Source organism: Urocampus carinirostris, chromosome 11, assembly GCF_059441175.1.
Source record: "Urocampus carinirostris isolate Australia breed hairy pipefish chromosome 11, RoL_Ucar_1.0, whole genome shotgun sequence".
NCBI classification, from domain to species: Eukaryota; Metazoa; Chordata; class Actinopteri; order Syngnathiformes; family Syngnathidae; genus Urocampus; species Urocampus carinirostris.
The window spans coordinates 13,566,623-13,581,069 of NC_142359.1; the positions used below are offsets into that span (position 1 = coordinate 13,566,623).

Consider the following 14,447-nt stretch of genomic DNA (forward strand, 5'->3'; position numbering starts at 1 on the left):
TATATTACGAATTATTATGTTGTATAAAAAAGGAAGTATAAAAGGAGAAAATGAAAAAAGACAGGTTTGTGGTTATCCCTTTAATCAGTATCAATCAAATGAAATGAAATGAAATGATCTGCATTTATATTGCGCTTTTCAAGTCAGTGACTTCCCAAAGCGCTTTACAATGTGCTCCACATTTCCCAATAGCGGCCTTGCAGCCATGTAAGGCGCTAACCTGCTTATTGGGGGTATTAGGGGTTCAGTGTCTGACCCAAGGACACTTCGACATGTAACACGGACGAGCCGGGATTCGAACTGAGATCCCTTGATCCCAAGCTCTACCTCCTGAGCTACTGCCACCCCAGTATAATAATAAATGATAATTATATGCAAAAATGAATTCATAATTTAAATAACAAAATGTATTATTCTACTTAATTATATTTGCAAGTATTTTTTCCTTCTACGGTGAACGTCCAAGCGACTTCATTTTTTGGACTTTTTTTAATAATCAACCTCATTCATGTTGAGCAACTCAGTATCTCACAACAAAATGTTCATTAACAATATATATGATATAAGGAAACACATGTACAATATAACATGTTAGACTACCTAAATAAACACGTTTGAAAAAAAATATGGTGTAAGATTATTTTCGGGCAGCACGGCGACGCAGTGGTTAGCGCGTGTGCAGCACAGTTCAAAGGTCTTGGGAACCTCCTGTGTGGGTTCAAATCCAGCTACCGGACTTCCTGTGCGAAGTTTGTATGTTCTCCCTGTGCTTGCGTAGGTTTCCTCCGGGCACTCCGGTTTCCTCCCACATTCCAAAGACATGCATTTCAGGTGAATTGGCCGCTCCAAATTGTCCCTAGGTGTGAATGAGCGAGCGAGTTGTCTGTCCCTGTGTGCCCTGCGATTGGCTGGCAACCAGTTCAGGGTGTGCCCTGCCCACTGCCCGATGATTGCTGGGATGGGCTCCAGCACCCCCGCGACCCTACTGAGGATAAGCGGTGCAGCTAATGAGATGAGATGAGAGATGAGATTATTTTGTAAGGGAAAATACGACAGTTTGTAGGGCATGGAGCCCCGGAGCGCGACAGGTATGGAGTCTGCAGGGTTCACTTGACAAACTTTCTTGCAGAGCATCAAGTTGTTCCAAGCAGTTTGTTTGGAGTCCAACCCCCTCTCCGTTACTGACGAATGGCAGTGGCTGTCCTGTAAAAGCTTTTCTCCAATTGGTCTATTTACACGTCTCTCTCAATAAAGGGGCGTGGACAAAAACGAGCGTGTAGGTCCTCTTTGGAGCGATCAGTTTGTAGTCAGAGAGCCGACGCCAAGTCCACAACGACCCAGAGTTCACATTCGGACCTCGAACCGCCACTAAGAGGACGAACGGACCGAAAGAACCGAAACTCAAACAGAGAGAGCGTCCGCCTGACCCTTCCATCCCTTTCGGCAGCATGTCGCTCCCCGACTCCCCGTCACTCGCCCCGCCGAGTTTAACAGCACCAACTCCGGCTGCGCTCTACCGCTCTCCCCCGGAAGCGCTCCACGCTCCGGCAGCCACCAACAGCCCGGCGCACGGCAACTCCCAGACGCACTCGCTGTCTCCGCGCCTCAGCGGGAGTAGCGGTCCCTTCCTATCCGCCCCAGGTGGAGCGCTGCCCGGCTTGGGCAACGGCTCCGGACTCGGCGGGCTGGGCTCCATTTGCTCGCCCGCTTTGAGCGTTTCCGGCGTCCCGGGACCGACTCCGTGCGGCGAGTGCAAGTTGGTGGAAGTGCACGGGGTGAAGGTGGCCAGTTTCGGCGCGCACGGCCAAGAACTCATCTGCCTGCCGCAAGTCTTCGAGCTGTTTCTGAAGCATCTCGTGGGTGGCCTGCATACGGTCTATACTAAGCTGAAGAGACTGGACATCACGCCGGTGGTGTGCACGGTGGAGCAGGTGCGCGTATTGCGGGGACTCGGCGCCATCCAGCCCGGGGTCAACCGATGCAAGCTCATCTCCAGGAAAGACTTCGAGGTCCTATACCAGGACTGCACCAGCGCCAGGTCAGTGCAAAGTTTGCATGATTTGGATCCGTTTTTCTCAACTAGTGGGTCGGGACCCAAGAGTGGGTCTTTTCAGTAGAAGTTTGCCTTTGTATAATATAAAATAACTGAGTGTCAATGACACTCCTTAGACTCCAGGTGCTAATTTCAAGTTTTGTTTTTGAAATGTTTAAATCTAAGCTTAAAACTCACTTCTACTCTTCAGCATATGAATAGACTATAATTTTGATGGACAATATCTCTGTATTACTTGTGATTCGCAACATCCTTTGCTGTCTGGTAATCCTGGAAGGGGGATGCCACATGTGCGGTCCCTTCTCAAGGTTTCTTCATATTCCTCATGTTGAGGTTTTGGGGTTTTTCCTTGCCCTCATGTTGGTTCCAGATCAGGGGATGGTGTAATAATTATCTGAAATAATAGTCTGTGTAATAACCTGTGAAGCCATTTCAGACTTTGTGATTAAGGGCTATACAAATAAAAGTGACCTGACTTGACTTGAATCCCTGTGCTAACACAAAATTTCTGGTCACTAAGGATAAAAACCATAGTTTGATACCATATATTATGTTTTAGAGAGACTTCCACACAACTGCAATTGTATTACCTTAAAAAGAGTATCTGTGACTTCTAATTTAAAGGAGGGGTGCGTTATTTCCGGTGTTCTTAAAAAGTTGAAAGTAGAATATTTTCTCTATTAAGTATGTTTTAACAATGCCGAACTGAGCTCAAAAATCCTTTATTCATTTTTTCCCCCGCCATGCCAATCTGCTTTCATCTTACTGATAGCAACGCTGTTTCCCACGCAACATATTAGGAAGCTGGAAAGAGGGGCGAAAGCAGAGGGGTGGATTGTTACTTTCTGTTTGTAATTGCAGTTTTTTTGTAGTGTAGCATGAAAATGGTGAAAGTAAGAAAAGGCCTGTATTAAATTCAGTCCAAACGCCAACCCAATACGCCAAAAAGATGAAAAAAAAGAAGAGTTTATTCGAGTGTTTCTAAGAAATGAGCGGACTGGGGCTACGATTAACCCTGGAGATGGAGTGTAACAAAGTTTAAATTTTGGAGAGCACCTTGACGTAATAACAACATGATGGTTGTTCCCTTAAATGTTCTCTGATTGATAAATGGTAGACAGTGAATACAGCTACAGTAAGTGGTTTGCTTTGGAGGTGGCACCTAGCGTTGGGGACATCCAGTGGACATATTTAAAACTGCTGCTTGCATGTTTAAAACCATCTCGCGGGCCGTGTGTCTGACACCACTGGAATACATAGTTAACGACAGACCTAATGAATAACTCCCTACACCCCTCGGTACTAATTCGAGTTGACACTCGCCATTTCACCCCACAAAGCAATGTCTGGATACGAGGAAACGCAGATCCCGCAAAGAATATATCGAAAATGGATTTTAATCTCTTGAAAACAAAGCGGGGCTTAAAATCTTGGTGTAATTTGTGCAGCTAGGTGCTAGCACATGAAGCCGTCTTTTTGTTTTATGCTTGTGCATTTTGAGTCGGTTTAAAAAGGCTGGGGCTAGATAGATAGATAGATACTTTATTCATCCCCGAAGGGAAATTCACACTTCCAACAGTACCATTGTGTTGAAAAATAAAATAATAAAATAAAGATATAGAATACAAAAAAACCCAATATTTTACTATATAGTATTTAAATACTGCTACGGAAATACACACTGTAATAAAAATAGGGTTATATGCAAATGGTGGGTGGGGTTTAATGTGGGCTTCTACTCCCGCGGGTGGAGTTAAAGAGCCTCTTGGCATGAGGAATAAACGATCTCCTCAGTCTGCTACTCCTAAGCTACTACTAAGTTGAAGCATTATTATACATTACTACGGTGTTTTTCAACCAGTGTGCCGGGGCACACTAGTGTTTCATGAGACCTTGTCTAGTGTGCCGCTGGAATTTACCCAATTTTATCTTTCCGAAAAATCAGGCAATTATTCAGTATTTTTGCTTTCTTAAGACGAGGAACTGTAATAGTCATCCATATCAGTAGATTTTTATATAATTTTTATATACTAATTATCTGCTCATGAGGTAGCACACTACATTTAAAATCTTAATTTGCTTAACAAAGCGGTTTAAGATTGTAAAAAGTAAAAACATAACTAAAGAACATCTTTCTTTCTTATTTTAATGGTTATTTTCTTCTTTTTATATACTAATTATCTGCTTATGAGGTAGTACAGTGGAATATTTGACATAACTTCATTTTCAAACATTTTCGACAGTCGGTGTGCCTCGGAATTTTTTTATAAATAAAAGTGTACCACTGTTCAAAAAGGGTTGAAAAACACTGCATTATTATACTTCTGTACGATACCATTCTTGTTAAATGGATAGTGGGATTTTCGGGCGCGTTCTAAGGGATGGGCAGGGCACCTGTATGATGCAGCAGGGGTAAACCAGTGAAAGCTGTCGGGCCCTGCTGTTGAACAGAAGAGTGTGTTGTGTCACCCTGACCCGAGTGACATGGCCGCTGTCTTGTGTCCCGTTTCATCTGGAGGGACGAAAGCATGACCGACTTGGGTCCCGAGGTGCCTAACTTGTTTGGGTGTTTGGGCATTTTGGGTTGGCCAAAATGTTTGTGTGTGTTTTTTGCTATTTGTTTCCCTTTTTTATTTTCTTTGTTATTGTATGTGTCTGTCTTACTGTCGGTCACCTCTCTTGAGGGGTATGACCAAGGTAGATAGATAGATAAATACTATACCATTATATTTACTATACCATTATTATACGTTCATTAATGAAGTGTAACATATGTATATGTAACATCCTACATGTCAACATTTCTTGTGTAAAAATTGTGTAAATTATAACTATAATCTTATAGTCCTTGTTTTATAACCTTATCTTCTCTGTTCTTTTATCTTCTTGTTTTTTTTACCTCACTGAGAATGTGTGAAACTGGAGTGTCATGCCCAATTTCGTTGTCACAATATGTTAACCCATTTTGTAACAATGACAATAAAGGTATATTCTATTCTTCTATTCTAACCGATTGAGTATTTAAGGGAGGGTTGTTAGTTGAAGTTTTTGTGTTTATTTTGTTTTTGCTGGTTATTTTTATTTAAAAAAGGAATATTCGACTAAGTCCTCGTGGAAACTGCACAGTCCTTACATTCAATACATTTGAGAGGGTGGACATTTTTTCGTAATCTGGGTCGTGGGTTGTAATCAGGGTGGGATGAAGTGGGACCGGTTGAGAACCGCCACTTTAAACAAAACTTCAAAGAAGCGGCTTCGCGGCCGTCGTACCGTTGGAAATATACATCACGTAAGTTCTCGATGTGTTTCGACACAATCGCAGCGGTCCATGCCAGAGGTAATCATGAATCATGCGAATGCACATGCAACAACACAGCTGGAGAGCCATTGTTGCTGAACACACTCCCCCCCACCCTTTTTAAATCATATTGACATTCCTCCGGTGACCCCAGCACGCTACCCATCCTCCCACCCCGGCCACTCTTCTAATCGTGCGCTGGGAATGGGGAAAAATTCAAAGATGAAGTCCCGCTGGGCTTCATCCTGGACACAAGTGCATCTTTCTAACGCAAGTTTTGAAAAGGGCCCGAGTTGGTAAAGATGGAGGTCGTTTTGTCGATTTCATTCGAAAAGGTGGCTAAGAAACTTTTTGTCCTCCAAGGTTTCGATTGTGTACGTGAGTGGATGCTGAGTGACGGGCAGAGGGTTCGCTGATGTCGAAGTGTTATTCTGGGCTCGCCTTATCGCGACAGGCTGCTAGAGACAACACACAAACCCACAGAGGAGCCTGATGGAGTGTTTTCCTTGCGCTAAAGCGTCACAACCACTGTTCCCTCTAAGCTGCGCGCGTGCTCGCACATTCTCAGCGCACAAGAAAATCTAGCCAGCCCCCAAAAATGAGGGCTTAAAATTACTAATTAAGAAGCGACTTAAGTCAAAGTTACAGTGCATGGAGGTAAAAATACACGGGTTCCCCTGACGTTGTGTCCTAAATGCCGTATTTTGAAGTCGAGTCGAAGTAGAACGAAGTTGAATAAAGTTAGTAGAGAACCGGCTTCTTCGGCTCGGTTCACTTAAAGGAACCGGCTCTTTCAGGTCTTAAACGGCTCCTCAGGTTGTTTTTGCTTCTTTAATCCAAACATGACCAAATATTTTGTAAAATTATGCACAAAATTTCTTAAAGGAAGGGGGGAATAGAACAAAAAAGAAAAAAATACCAAAATGAAAAAGTAGTGAAAGGCTGAGAAAAAAAGAAACAAAAGGAAGAGAAAAAAAGAAGGAACATTTTAGAAAAAAAGCCAGAAAAAAAGATGAGAAAGAAATGTAGGAAAAAAGTAAATAGAGAACAAAAAGAAAAACGTAACAAAAAAGTAAAAAAAACATGGAAAAAAGAAGAAAAAGTTTGTGTTGCATTCAAATAATTTCCAATTACTGTATATCAAGTGAATCTTGTTGCCAACATTTTACTTCCACTAAAAAATGTGATTAAGTACAGTTCTGTATCTTACAACGGACTAAATAAGCCCCCCAAAATGTTAATATTATGCGACAAAATATATCAGGAAATAAAAAGAAATGGATATGTTGTAAAAGAATTGTAAGAACAAACGACGTTTGTAGGCCGTACAACCTTTGCAATAGTACATGAGTCAATTCATTCGAAAGAGAAAAATAATTTTGCATTGCCGGAAACTCAGCAAAATGTAACTTGATGTCAAGTTTTGGGCATGTTTGATAATTAATTATCTTGCCACACTTGGGATTGCTGTTGCTCACTGTTGTTTCAAGCGTTGCTCACCGACTTTGTGTGAACGCTCAGACCCGTGGAAAATTACAGGGAACATTGGTCACAACCACGCACAAAATGTTATTTTGAAGTTGATTCCGATGTGATAGAAGTTTTCATTTTGTAAATAGTTGATTCGCGCATCCGCTGGACCAGAGGTCGGGGACCTATGGCGCTTTTCATGAGTACATCCGTCTCGAAGATCAAAATTAGATCATGACGTCTTCTCTGTGTTGCTACAATTTTGACATGTGCAAATCCGATTTGTGTTCATGCGAAGCTGAAGCAACTATAACGACAGTCCAGGATATTTAAGGCACAATGTTAACGACAGTTTACAGTCAAGGTGTTAAACCAACAGACACTGTTTGGTATATCAATGGAAGGTCATTAAACAAGGTATGTTCATTCTTGAGATACTTTATGATGGAAACTCACAGAACAAGCTCTAAACACCCGGACACTCCAGCCAATAGTCTAGAGAATGGGTGTCCAAACTTTTTAGAAAGTGGGACGGATTTGGTAAGCTGAAAATGTGTGAGGGCTAACTATTTAGCCTGGCATTCTACAGTCTTTAATAAATTCACCCTCTGTGAAAGGTTTGCAGTGCATGGCGATTAGTGTCGCGACCTTGTAGCTCGCCTTTTTAGCATTTTCATTTGACTCGCAGAATCTTGTGAAAAATCGCTGCCCTGCCATTAAAACAGCTTCCAGTTGCTTCACATTTTAACGGTGTTTGTTTGCTGATAGCTTTTTTTTTTGTAGTCAGCATGTTTCGTCCGGCAGGGCCTCTTGATATTGTATTCTTTGAAAAAACGCCACAGTGTCTTAGCAAATTAGGCAGATGCAGTTGTTTCGGATTTTAGTAAAACAAACAACTTTAATCTCCACTTTTTCTGGAAGCGGCAGCCCTCACAGCCAACTTTCCTTTTTTAATTCACAGTCACCGTGTCAGAAATGGGGTGGGCTAGAATTTTCACAGAGAGCCTAGGGCAGGGTGGCCAAAGGGCTACTGCCATCATCTAGTAAAATGTTTAATTTTTTGGGGGTACAAATTTATTATACACGGCGGCCAGCACAATCTAATTATTAATTTTATGACAGAGGCCTCGGGCTTGAGCAATTTGATTGGATGAGCTGTAGGGGTGGGTGGAGCTATCTCACTTAACTCTTTCTGCGCCAAAGATAAATATGTTGGTATCCTTAATGGGCTGGCTACCAGTTCAGGATGTTCAGGGCCTCCTGTTTGATAAACTGCACAGGGTTCATACGGTTGCTTAAAATCCTTGAGAATGCTTGAACAGGTTTAAAACGTGCTTGAATTTTGGGTGAAGTGCTTGCAAATGCTTGCCAAGTTTCCTGACAGTTTGGCTCGATAGGTCGGATCCCTGAAACAGTAAGGTCGTTGCAGCAAGTACAGCCTGGTGGCGCCCATTCCTCTTCAGTTCCACCCGGTCTCGAACCGGTGACCTTTCAATAGACCACACATTAAGTGAAGAAAAATAAATCAAGTCTGCTTAAAAATGATGCTGACACGCCTGCTCTGGCGTCTTCTATTTGACATTGCATTTCTTCTTCCCTCGTGACTAACGGCAGCTGGCATTAGTTTGTATGGCGTTGTCATCCAAAGAGATGTAGATCAATTGGACATTTGGCATGGAAAGTGCTCATAAAGAGCTTGAATTTTGCCATGAAAGAGGGGTACAAATCCTGTTATAATGCATAGATGGATCAGTTACGATGTGCACTGACTTTGACCTTGATTAATCAGCTGTCCGTTTTTACATTCGTTTATTCCATCGGAAACAGTGGATGGTAACACACACCACAGCCGGAAGGCGAGGCAATTGCCCGAGTCTTAAACCCGACTATCGGCTGTCGCTCGGGCTCAGTTTTCACGTTCGGACTTAGCCAGCACGAGACCTCGAATATCCTTTCTGCTTCCCAGTCAACGTTTTCACCTTTTTTTTTCCTATTTACTGAGTTTAACAGGGATGTGAGTTTTTCCCAGGGAAGTCTTGCTTTCTCTTTCTCTCCGTATTTTGGATGGTTAGGGGAGGGGGAGAGTAGAGACGGAGATCAAAGTCAGAAATTTGAGCCGCAGCAGCATGGAAAATAACTGATCTGCCCTCGCTTTGTGTTTGTGAGAGAGGGGGGCCAACTGAAGAGGCCGCGAACGAAATGTTTACATGTTTAGAGTCAGGTACTCTTGGTATGAACGTGACATGTAGGGTGCACAGATTGAAGTTTAAACGGTGCAAAGTTTTGTAACAAAGCCAGAAAAGTATCATGAGTTGGCTTTGCTGCAGTCGTATTAGTGAGTTTTTGCTGAGGATAAAGAACGTGTGCTCTTGAGGAATCCAGAATGTTCTTCTGGTGCTGATGTTTAGTGTTCAAACATCAATAGGGTTTGTTTTTATAAATTACGGTTTGGTTGAACAGGGCAACCTATAATTTTGTGAGCTTTTCACGATCCTTGATGTGTATTTAATGTCTATTTGATATTAAAACGTTACTTATTGGAACTTTTCTGATTTTACAGTTTTTGTGAAACTGTGGAATTGCAGCAATTTTATGACAGACGTTTCCCTACTTACGAACGATCGTTTGTAAGTTGAATTTGTTCGTAAGTTGCTTCAGTGCTATATTTTGTATGTTTAAGGTTTATATAAGTATGTTTAAGGCTTGTATAAGTAACCTGTGTTGTTTTGTACTAAAAAATAAACATTTCATAAAATAATATCCTTTATAAAGATAAGTTTAACTTACTTTTGGAAGATGGGCTTCAAGAGTTAGGCTACTTCCTCCCCTGTGGCAAAAAGTGCGCGAAAAACCATCCAACCATTTTCTCAACCTCATCAATCTTTCTTATTCCACTTCTATTTCAAAAGAAACGCTCGCCTCTTATTTACATTTTACACCAACCATATTGAATGGATGCACAAGATATTAAACAATAAAAAATGTCAAAGTTCTTAGCGCGCTGGAGATACAGTATAGAATGTTTACACACGAATTGGGAAGCCGGATTTCTTCTTTGGTGAGGATGCTGGGTGAGTCTCACAGCGCCATACGCCGGTAGTGGCGGAAAGGAGTACTGTAGTACTCTCCTGTACTCGGAAAAAGGTGAACAATACAAAATCTAACTTACAGCAATGCCCGGATATTTTTCGACATTGCGAAAAAAATGTTCGTATCGACCGTTTTTCGTAACTCAAATGTTTGTAAGTAGGGGGAGCGTCTGTATATATATATTTTTTTGCATTTTATTTACTAAGATCAGTTTGGCTTTAAATGAGTTTTTAGAGCAAAATTGAGTTCATTTCGTTCCCCCCAATATGGAGGATAGATCCTGTCCTATGTAGAAATGAGTAAATACCTAGAAAGGTAATATGTGGTATGATAATAATAAACCAACACATACATAAATCACATAATACCTCCAAATATGACATCAATTTAATTTTCTTTTACATTTATGCCTTTTCTCATTTATTATGTCATTTTTTTTGGTGTTCAGCTTTTATTATCTCATTTAGTTCATTGTGTATTCACTCGAGTATTTTCGAACAACAAAACGTTATTCAAATGAGGAGGCCGCCCAGCTGTCTGATCTTTTCACCTATTTGTTGTTCAGTGACGATGTCATGATTACCGATGTGATTCACTTGTTTCCGCTCCTTTGGCGCCAACTGCCTCGGACTCTGATTGGCTCCCTGTCCCTATTTAAACCCATTCCCATCCGTCCCCTTTTTTCAGTCCGTCTGCGAACTTCGGTTAACTCTAGGCAAGCCTTTTCAACCCTGACTCCCACCTGTTTTTTGCTCCCGTCTGTCCCCCGGCTTCAACCCGTTTTTGATCCTGACCACGTCTACTCTCCTGTCCCGGCTTTCGACCTTGTTTTGTCCCCGACCACGTCTCCTCTCCTTTCCTGGCTTACGACTCTCTTCTGACCCCGACCACGTTTTTGCTCTCCTGTCCCAGCTACTGATCCGTTTTCCGTTCCCGACACCGCCATCGCTCGCCAAGTAAGATCCACTTACGCGTTCAGAGCGACCTGCTTTCCGCGTCCAGCAATCACTGGATCGTGGGCGCAACCCTTTCTCTTTCTTCCAATAAAACATGTGCTAATCGCAATGCAAGTGGGTCCTGTCTCCGTTCTGGTTTGGACAGACGAGCGATTCAGCCATTACATCGATCAATCAATTGGTGAAAAGCTCAACCATTTGAATCACATTTTGGTTGGAAAATGCACGAGAAAATAGATGACAAAATACTCGACTCGAAAAATACCGAAATGAATGAGTGAAAAAAAAAATAAGGTAATAAATTACATTTATCACATATATTTAGGAATTAAGTTATTCATTGATTTGTTCATTTGTTTATGTGGAATATATTTATAGGTATTCATTTATTCATACATTTTTCTCTACTTTTGGCTGGAGTGGTACTCCATACCCCAATAATTTTATTCAAATAAATTTTAATGGTAGTTTTTTTTGTGTGTGACTCACTTTGAAATTTAAACAAGGGGTCAATATTTGGCATTGAGTAGTGAGTTTTCAAATAATTTGATGAGTATTTTTGCGCATACCTCAAATAGAGGGTGAACTATAATCGTAAAAATAATAGGACACCCAAGGTAATAAACAACAATAAAGCAAGAATGAAACCAGCAAGTTTTAAATAGCAAATAAAAACACAGTAGAGTTAAAAGGGGGCGGTATGTGAGGTAGATGATCAAGAAAATGCAAGTCTGAAGAAGTGAGTTGACAGGGTGGCGGAATTCCGGAGGTCAGGCGGCAATGAGTTCCAGAGCTGGGGGGCAGAGCGGCTGAAAGCTCTGCTCCCCATGGAGCTAAGACGGTCAGCGGGTATAGTGAGACATTCTCAAAAGATAGCGGGGTTCACGATACTTTTCAGTAAAAACGTCCGAAAGGGCGTGCACGTGTTAGCCAGCAAGGATGAGAGCGGGGATGTTGTCATCGCCAACAAGATTATTGGATGCTTGCGAACACACACACACCTACACACACGTTTACTTACATGCACTTAGCAGATTGCTTTGGAAATGGCATTAGGGAGTGTCACAATGGCTTTTATTCTTGCCTGCCAGGTAATCTCCCCATCCCATTTCTCTCCTCTCGCACGCTTCTCGTTTGTTTTCCCCTTTGCAGAAACTTTTTGGGCGTTTCTCCAAAACCTTTTTGAGCAAGCATGAAAATTTCTCTCCTTTTGGTACAATTCACAGTTTTGAAGTCAAAATAGGCGACCTAGAACACAGGAGCAAATGTTTTTGTGAGAACTTCATCATAGTGACATGCAAACCTACCTCAACATGACGTCATTACCTACTGAGAGAATGCGACTGTAACCAAATAACAACCAGAGATCTACAAATAAAAAGAGAAAACGGAATTGCAGTTGGAGCATCGGGTAACCGCGACTTCAGCAAGGTCTCCACAATGAACAGAATACAACGGTCCCGAATGTCGCGGTTTACCGCAAGTCATAGCTCCAGGTCATCCGTTTCATGGGTAATGGATCTGGCGTTGGTAAGCTACATGCTCTGCATTAGCGGATTAAGAGAGTGGCTTGGTCGGAACTGCAGCTTTGGTCTTGCCTTCTCTCCCAACGCTTCCTCAGTCGATTCCGGAACCCGATAATAATCCACAGAGCACCCAGTGGTGATCACAATTTTTTTGCGCTGTTCTGATTTTCGTCAGAGTTTGATTTAATTGATGAATTTATTTTCAAAGTAACAAGCCGCTGAAATACTAGCTGTAACTGTTGCCATACGCCAAGTTTATTTCGGGTGGCACACGGATGTTTGACCGATAGCATACACCAGCCTATCACAGTTGGCACACACTGCTTGAAACCTTTACCTCACCTTATTGGCAAGCCCTGTCAAATCTTACCTCTGATTGGCCAGCGCCGTTAAATCCCTGAACTATAAAACCTTGAAAAAAACACGTCTTCAGTTAAGACAATCTGAATATTGATTATGGTCAATCGTACAGCCTTAGTATCTATAGCCACAACATATGGCTATGCCCCAATATGCGCCAGCTCTTACCAGGGGAGTAGATCGGGTGTCTTTGAGGTGGCGCATTAGAATTTAAATCTGTATAGTTTGCGCAGGAGTCAACACATTATCAATCTATTTGGTGATTTGGTGCTTTTAATTTTCTTGGCACTCTTATCTACGTGACATTACAATAGTGCCCAATCCTTGTTGTAGAACCTGCTATCTTCGTGCAATGCAATTATTTTTGCTTGCCACATGGAAGGCTCGGGTTCGATTCCCACCCAAAGCAACGAATATGAAATTTTGCCTTAAATACAAATTTTTGCCTATTCATCCTTATTTTTCTCTAACGTTTTTTTTTTTTACAACATATTCATTCGTCTTATCTAATTATAGACGATATTCACTACGTTGTTATCAATGACAAAGACCATTCTCATTTTTCTGTTTTTCATCCTTAATTAAGAACAAATTTCTCTCTGACAAGGAAACAGATGAATGGAAATTTGACCTATATATACACTAGATGACAAGGATCAAAGAATTAATTGATACCATCTTTGCAAGTGTTTCGTAAGTCCTTTTTTAGAATATCAAAAAAGAAATAATATAAATATTCATCAAAGAGCGGATGGCCATTTTTTCCGAACTTTCTTAATTGGCATAGCGATAAACACATGGCCTGACATCACTTGATTTACTACAGGACTTGTTATAAAAACACTTGCAATTATACCTCAACAGAGGTTGATGAAATGACAATGTAGCCTACATGTAAAACTTTAATGCAGGATAATGGAATTCATGCAAAATATCTAAAAAGTCCATGGAAATGCTAAAAAAATTGGTTATTTTTCCACAGGATAAACATTAGAGGTGCCATTTGTATCGCTGGGGATAATCTTAGCCTGGTAGTTAGCCTGATCAGAAGCAGGCTTGTCACCATGGTACCTTATCCAAGCTCAACTTAACCTGCTTACATGCAACCGATTTCGGGCAAGATTTAGCTCAAATAACAAACATATCCAGGCTTAATCCCTTATCTTGGTTTTGTGCAATACCCTCAAGGTTTGTGCGTGCGTGTGTGTTCACGTGGCTGCGTGTCGGTCCTCCTGCGGATGACTGAAACACTGGGTCAACATAGCTCAATATTTTTTTGGGGTTGTACAGGGTACCAGGGCATATTTTCCTCCACACTGAGCTTTTTAAACCCCATTTTACACCCATGAGTCGTTTTTGTCCCGGTTGCCATGGCGCCCAATTGGACCCGCCCGTGTGGCGCCAGCTGCGGCTCGTTAACAGATTGGCTTTCTGTTTATTTTAAGCTCAGGGCTGTCACGCTTCCCTTGCCAGCCTGTCAACGAACTTTTGCCCAGCAAGACGTGGGTTTTAACTCGGTCCTGTTCCTGTTGGAATTTCCTGTCCGGTATTGTTCCCGTTTATTTGTCCTGCTTAATTTCGGTTTCCAGTTTTGTTTCCGTCTATTTTTGTCCTGTTTATTATTTTCTCCAGTTTTTGTTCCCGTCTAGTTTCTCCTGTTTATTTTCGATATCCTGATTCATTATCTATTCTGT

The 14,447-nt window shown here is 41.7% G+C and overlaps 1 protein-coding gene across 2 annotated transcripts in view; it reads left to right on the forward strand.

Moving 5' to 3' along the window:
- The first annotated feature begins 1,298 nt into the window (after positions 1 to 1,298).
- LOC148356460 (dachshund homolog 2-like) overlaps positions 1,299 to 14,447 on the forward strand; it is a 92,151-nt gene continuing 79,002 nt past the window's right edge. For both annotated transcript variants that reach the window (XM_088348432.1, XM_088348433.1), the window contains exon 1: positions 1,299 to 2,038. In XM_088348432.1, coding sequence (XP_088204558.1) covers positions 1,449 to 2,038 — 590 coding nt within the window. In that variant the 5' untranslated portion in view covers positions 1,299 to 1,448. The remainder of the gene's footprint in view (positions 2,039 to 14,447) is intronic.